We start from the raw sequence: 6,000 nt of genomic DNA, 5'->3' as shown, positions 1-6,000 counted from the left end.
GGGGGCACGGGAAGGGGCTGGGGGCGTGTCAGGGGTCCGCAGTGGCGCTGCCGTGGCCGGGGTGGGGTCAGCGCTGCAGCAGCGACTCCCCACTTACCCCTCGCTGTGGTCAGAGAGCTGCGGGCGGGTCGTGGCCCCCGGGAGGTGTCGGGGTGTTTGGGGAGGTTTCGGGAGGTTTTATAGCCACGCCGCAGGAGGGGACAGCGCAGCCTTTGTCCCCCCCGCCGCGGTGTTGAGTTTCCTGGTGCGGCCGGACGGACGCACAGACACCGCCTGACGTTCTCCTCCTCCTTCTCCTCCTCTGCTCCCTCCCGACGTGGGCACCGGACCAAACTCGGCCCTCGGCCCCGCCGGGCTGAACTTCCCGCGGCCCCGGCGGCCTCGGGAAGGTCCAGGGGAGCAGGATGGGACCAGGGGCTGAGGGGAGGGACACGAGGGCACAGAGGATCCCACAGTCCATCCCAGCAGGATGGAGACACGGATGATGCCCAAATTCCCTGTTCCCATCCTGCTCTGGCTCATCCCAGCCCAGATCCAGCAGTGCCACCGAGCCAGAGTGAGAGTTGTGAGTCAGCTCCCACTGACATCATCCCTATTAATAGTGGGCTCTGTAAAAATTAATTAATCCAAATTAATTAGGGGGTTGGGACCTGAGCGTTCCCCTCTAATCAGTGTGTATTTATAACATGGCAGCCCTGGCACGTTTCCACCTGGGAGAGGGAGCAGCCCCAACATTCCCATGGGGACCCCGGGCACGACCCCAGACAAAGCCCCGGGCCTGGCCCCGATGTCCCTGATTGTCACCCACCCCATCCCTGTGTCCCACACAGAGCGAGGGTGGGACAAGCAGCCCCCCAGGACAGCACAGGGAGTTTTGGGGTCCCAGAAACCCAGTGGTGTTTTGGAAACCCAGGGCAGGGACGTCCCTGGCACAACACCCCTGTCCCCTGCCCGGTTTCTGCTGAGCCCTGACACACTCACTCCACCTCTCCATGGGATGGGGAGGCTCCAATGGCACCTGCTCCTCACCCCACACCCATCACACCAGCTCACGGGGCAGGAATTGGTTTCCTGCAGCCCCATCCGGCCCGGCCCCGGTCCCGGGATGACGGGGGACAGGGACAGGGACGGCACTTCCTCCGGCCCCACGTCAGGGCCCGGGATGGGCCATTGGGAAACGCCGGGATGAGTCAGGAGTGGCACCGACCGGGCCGGGTTTGGGGTGAATCACCGGCCCCGGAGCCAGGTGGGCCCGTGACTCGCTGCCCCTGGAATTTTGGGGTGCCAGGTTTGGGGTGAGGGAGCAGCAGGAGTTGGGGAAAAGGCACCTTCTGGTCAAGGCTGGGATCCCAGTTTGGGGCTGTCCCCGTGGGCAGGGAGGGGTGACCCTGCCAGGGGACCCCCAGCACGGCTGGGAGGGGACCATACAGGGACTGGGGGTGTATAGGCACAGGGGCCATATAGGGACTGAGACCATATAAGGACTGGGTCATGTGGGGACATGGGCCATATGGGGACAGGGACAAGGACCGTATAGGGATAGGGGTCATATAAGGGCAGGGACCATATAGGGACTGGGGCCATATAGGGACATTGACCATATAGGAACTGGGGCCATATGGGGACAGGGGCCATATAGGGACCAGGGCCATATAGGACTGCAGGACTCCATGTGGCAAAGTGACCACGTGCCTCCCAGGGGTTGGTGTCACCTCCATGTCCTGTCCTGGGGTTGTCCACAACCTCCCAGGGTTGGGGACTCCAACCAGGGACGGCCACTGTGCCCACCATGGGCCCCCCCAGCTCCACTGGAGGTGACCATGAGGCAAAACCGGGTGCCCAGTGCCATCCCAGTGCTGTCCCAGTGCTGTCCCAGTGCCATCCCAGTGTCCCCAGTGCGTCCGCAGCAGCTCCTGCCATTCCAAAGCCCAGGGATGGAAAAGCCTCTTCCCTGTCCCAGCGCTGGGACGGAGAGACAAGATGGGCCTGGCCCGGCCCCAGTAACTGGAGTGACTGGTTTAGCTGGGCCGGAGGGAGCTCAGGGACTCGCAGCAGCTGGAACCTGTTCCAGGCTGTTCCTGGCACGGCCTCGCTGCTCCTGCTTTGGAAGGAGCTTGTCCCGGGAATGTGCCAGCTGGGCGTGATCTCCCCTCACCGCAGCGACCACAGGACCCCCCAAAACCCCAGTGATGCCCCCCCGGCAGTGCCAGGGCTCCCCCAGCTGGTCCCAAATCCTGCTCTCCGGGAGGGTTTGGGCTTCATGGGAGCCCTCTGGTGCCACAGCCCGACCATGTCCCTGTGCCTGGTGCAGGGACCAGGGCCGGGTTATTTTTGGGGGATTCCTGGCCCCGTCACAGGCAGCTGTTCCCCAGCTGGGCAGTCCCAGAGCCGGGCTTTCCCGGAAGGAGCAGCTGGATCCGGGGGACAGGGACACACCGAGTGAGTGCCACCAGTTCCTTCCCTTTCCCTCCATTCCCAGGCTCTGGATTTGGTCCCCGAGTGGGGATCGACCTGGGCATTTCCCAACCCCAGGGACAGGAAGTGCAGGAAATGGAAAGGAGGGAGCAGGATATAATTAGCCCCAAATTAGGGCTGGAATTTGGGATAAAGAGCCTGGCACCACCCGGCTCTTGCGAAAAGCAGCTCCCGGCAGCCCCTCTCTGGAGGGTCCCAATCCCTGTAGGGAGTCCCAAAGAGGGGGATAATGAGTTTGGGGGCTGAGCTCACCCCAGGAGGGACCCCCAGGGAGGTCGTGGGGGTCCCAACCCTTGGAGGGAGATCCCAACCCCTGTGGGGGGTCCCAATCCCTGTGGGGGGGTCTCCAAGAGGGGGGATGATGATTTTGGAGGCTGAGCTCCCGCGGGGCCGCCGGAGCCGGGCAGGCCGTGGGGGTCCAGCCTGTGCGGATCCGGGGCCGTAACGGGAGCCCGGATTATCAGCATTTCCAGGGCCGGCTCGGGAATCTGGTTTCTTGGCCGAGGCGTTGCTGGAGCAACGTCCGGGCTGGAATTGTGGGGCCTTTTGAGAGTGACAAGAGGCCTTTCAGCGCTCGGGGGGCCCCGGGGGACGCGCTGGAGTCACCCGATAGCCCCCTCGGCTCCCCCCGGCCCCGCCGGCTCCCGTGTCAGGGCCCAGGACACCGGATCCCTTTCCAGCCCTGGGACAAGGGCTGGGCACGGCCCTGGCACCAACAGCACCGCTGACAGATGGGGGATGCCAGGGGGACCCCGCGAGGTCAGACCCCGGGCACTGGGGACACGAGGGGTCCGTGGTGACACAAAGGACACCGGGGACACCAGAGACATGAGGGACATGGGCCTAGGGTGGGACTGACCCTAACAGCGACCCAGTGCCCACCCCACACTTCCCCAGCATCCCAGGGGTCCAGGCTCATCTATGGGGGGCGCACCGAGCCCCCCAAAGTGACGCTGTGCCCACCCCATCCCTTCCCACCAGAACCCCACAAGCTCTGGTGGGGCTGGAAGTACTTTCCAGAGCCATCCCAGTGCCATTCCAGGGGTCCAGACTCATCCCTGGGGGTGGTGAGGGACACATGAGGAGGGCACTGAGCCCCCCAAAGTGACGCTGTGCCCACCCCATCCCTTCCCACCAGAACCCCACAAGCTCCAGTGGGGCTGGAAGTGCTTCCCGGTGCCATCCTGGTGCCATCCCGGGGGTCCAGTCCCCCAGGTCCCAGCCCCCGCGGGGGTGGCCGGCGGTGCCAGCCGGGCTGTCCAGCCCTGGTATCAGATCCTCCCGGAGGGAGGGGGCTTGGAGCTTATTTAACGTCCCCGGCGGCCCCGTCCGGGAGCACTCGCAGCACGGGGAGCTCAGGTGAGCACAGGTGGCCTGTGAGGGGCAGGGGGAGGGGTCTCCCTATCCCAGAGGAGCCCCCCACCCAGCCCGGGGTACCCCAACATCCCGTGGGTCGATCCCTGCCCGGCACCGAGGGATGGGACAAACGTGACGCTGCCGGGAAGGGGACGAGGCAGGGAGTGAGGTGCCATTGGAAGGGGGGCTGGTGGATGGGGTCCCTCCCCCTCTGAGGAGCCCCCCACCCAGCCCTGGGGGGCACCAGGGTGCCGTGGGACCCCCAGATTTGCAGTGTCAGTCCCTGCGCAGCGCGGAGTGAGCAGAGGGACCAGGACGGGGCAGGTGACGTTTGGGGGCTGCCCTGTGAGGGGGGAGGTGGAGGGGGTGTCATCCCGGCACCCCGGAGCCCCCCACCCAACCCTGGGAATGCCCAGGATGCCCTGGGACCCCCAGATCCACAGTGTTGATCCCTGCACAGCGACGAGGGACGGGAGCGGGACCAACGTGACGCTGCCGGGAATGGGAGGGGGAACAGGGTGGGCACACTGAAAGTGGGGCAGGTGCGTGGGGTCTTTTCCCCTTGGACGAGCCCCCCACCCTACCCTGGGGGGCACCAGGATGCCCTGGGACCCCCAGATCCTCAGTGTCGATCCCTGCCCAGCAGGACCAGGAGATGCTGCCGGGAAGGGGAGGGGGGCGACATTTGGGGGGGGTGTCATTGAAAGGGGGCTGGTGGGTGCCCCCCATGACGCGGGGAGGGGGTTCCCACAGCCGGATCCATGGCGTCACAGCTGGAAGGGGCCATGGAGACCCTCATCAACGTCTTCCACCACTACTCCGGGAAGGAGGGGGACAAGTACAAGCTGAGCAAGAAGGAGCTTAAGGAGCTGCTGCAGAGTGAGCTGGGATGTTTCCTGGAGGTAACTGGGACCAGTTGCAGCACTGGGGGGGTCTCCCCTTCCCCTCTTTCCCCCTGGGCTCACCCTGTGCCCCCCCACCAGACCCAGAAGGACACGGGGGCCGTGGAGAAGATCATGCAGGACCTGGATGAGAACGGCGATGGGGAGGTGGATTTCCAGGAGTTCGTGGTCCTGGTGGCCGCCCTGACCGTGGCCTGCAACACCTTCTTCTGGGAGAACGCCTGACCCACTGCGCTCCCACCCCGCACACACGGCATTCCCAAAATCCAGAACCCCCCCCGCCACCCCCTCTCTGCTCCCCAGCATTCCCAGGGGATCCTGCCAGGATCCAGCTCCACAATAAAGGCACCGACCCAGCCCGGGTGTGTTGGCAGCTCCTTCATTCCCAGCATCCCCCTCCGAGAGCCTCCAGGGATTCCAGGGAGTTTTCCCTCTCCCAAGCCACCCAGGGTCACCCCAAGTGCCTGCAGACATCCCTGGCTCCACCTTGATCCATCCAGGGAGCCTGAAATCCATCTTAGATCGCCCCAGGGAGCAGGTGATCCCGGGCAGTGTTGGGATGTGGGACACGGGGACACGGGGATTTGGGGGGTGACAGGTCAGGACTCGCTGTTGGAGCCTCCGGAGTCTCCAGGACCGCACCCGTGAGGCTGGAGGAACCGGTTGGGATCCCAGTGGGATGGGCTGGGAGCCAATGGCCCCGCCAGGGCTGCCAGCGCCATCATCTGCCAGGAATCCTGGCATAGCAGGGCTAGGGTGGGATTGGGAAGGGTCTGCCCTCAGAGGGGAGTGGGAATGGAGTCCCCAGGGGTCAAGGAGCACCTGGGCAACATTGCAAGGTTGGAATTTTGGTGGGGTTTTGGTGGGGTTTTTGGGGGGATCCTGTGCACAGCCAGGAGCTGGACCGGATGATCCTTTGAGTCCCTTCCAACTCAGAATATTCCATGATTCCATGATTCTATATGATTCCAGGATTACATAATTTTATGAGTCTGTGATTCCATGGTTCCATTAATCCCCAATTCCTTGATTCTGTGATGATGCTACTGCAATTCCGTGATTCCACAGAATTCCGCACTTCCATGATTCCATGATTGTATGACTCCATTATTCCACAATCCCATGATTCCCTGATCCCAGGATTCCATGACGACACCCAATCCACGTGACGTCACCCTGTCGATATGACGTCACGGGGAGCCCATACTCCCCGCCCCTCATCTGCCCCGCCCCCTTTCCCCGGTGGAACACCAATCAGCGCTCTCCT

The 6,000-nt window shown here is 64.0% G+C and overlaps 2 protein-coding genes across 2 annotated transcripts in view; one reads left to right on the top strand and one right to left on the bottom strand.

Moving 5' to 3' along the window:
- The window catches only part of S100A13 (S100 calcium binding protein A13), a 1,103-nt gene extending 824 nt beyond the window's left edge, over positions 1–279 (bottom strand). The window contains exon 1 of the mRNA XM_027704789.1: positions 98–279. The gene's annotated coding sequence lies outside the window, so the exon portion shown is untranslated. The remainder of the gene's footprint in view (positions 1–97) is intronic.
- A 2,110-nt stretch (positions 280–2,389) lies between these two features.
- On the top strand, positions 2,390–5,094 carry S100A1 (S100 calcium binding protein A1). The gene is made up of 3 exons (XM_027704790.1): positions 2,390–2,439; positions 4,585–4,733; positions 4,815–5,094. Exons 2-3 carry the CDS (start codon positions 4,593–4,595, stop codon positions 4,956–4,958), a joined length of 285 nt encoding a protein of 94 aa, XP_027560591.1. The 5' UTR covers positions 2,390–2,439; positions 4,585–4,592; the 3' UTR covers positions 4,959–5,094.
- The last annotated feature ends 906 nt before the right edge of the window (positions 5,095–6,000 follow it).

Source organism: Neopelma chrysocephalum, unplaced genomic scaffold (assembly GCF_003984885.1).
Source record: "Neopelma chrysocephalum unplaced genomic scaffold, ASM398488v2 Primary Assembly neopelma1_288, whole genome shotgun sequence".
Taxonomy (NCBI): domain Eukaryota; kingdom Metazoa; phylum Chordata; class Aves; order Passeriformes; family Pipridae; genus Neopelma; species Neopelma chrysocephalum.
Note: the sequence above shows the minus strand (reverse complement) of the source record. Positions and strands in the feature narration are given on the sequence as shown.

Excerpts from the sequence above, each read along its gene's own strand:
- S100A1 (XM_027704790.1), top strand. The coding sequence starts at position 4,593 with ATGGCGTCACAGCTGGAAGGGGCCATGGAGACCCTCATCAACGTCTTC. Across the intron at positions 4,734-4,814 it reads AGCTGGGATGTTTCCTGGAG|ACCCAGAAGGACACGGGGGC; the intron begins GTAACTGGGACC and ends CCCCCCCACCAG.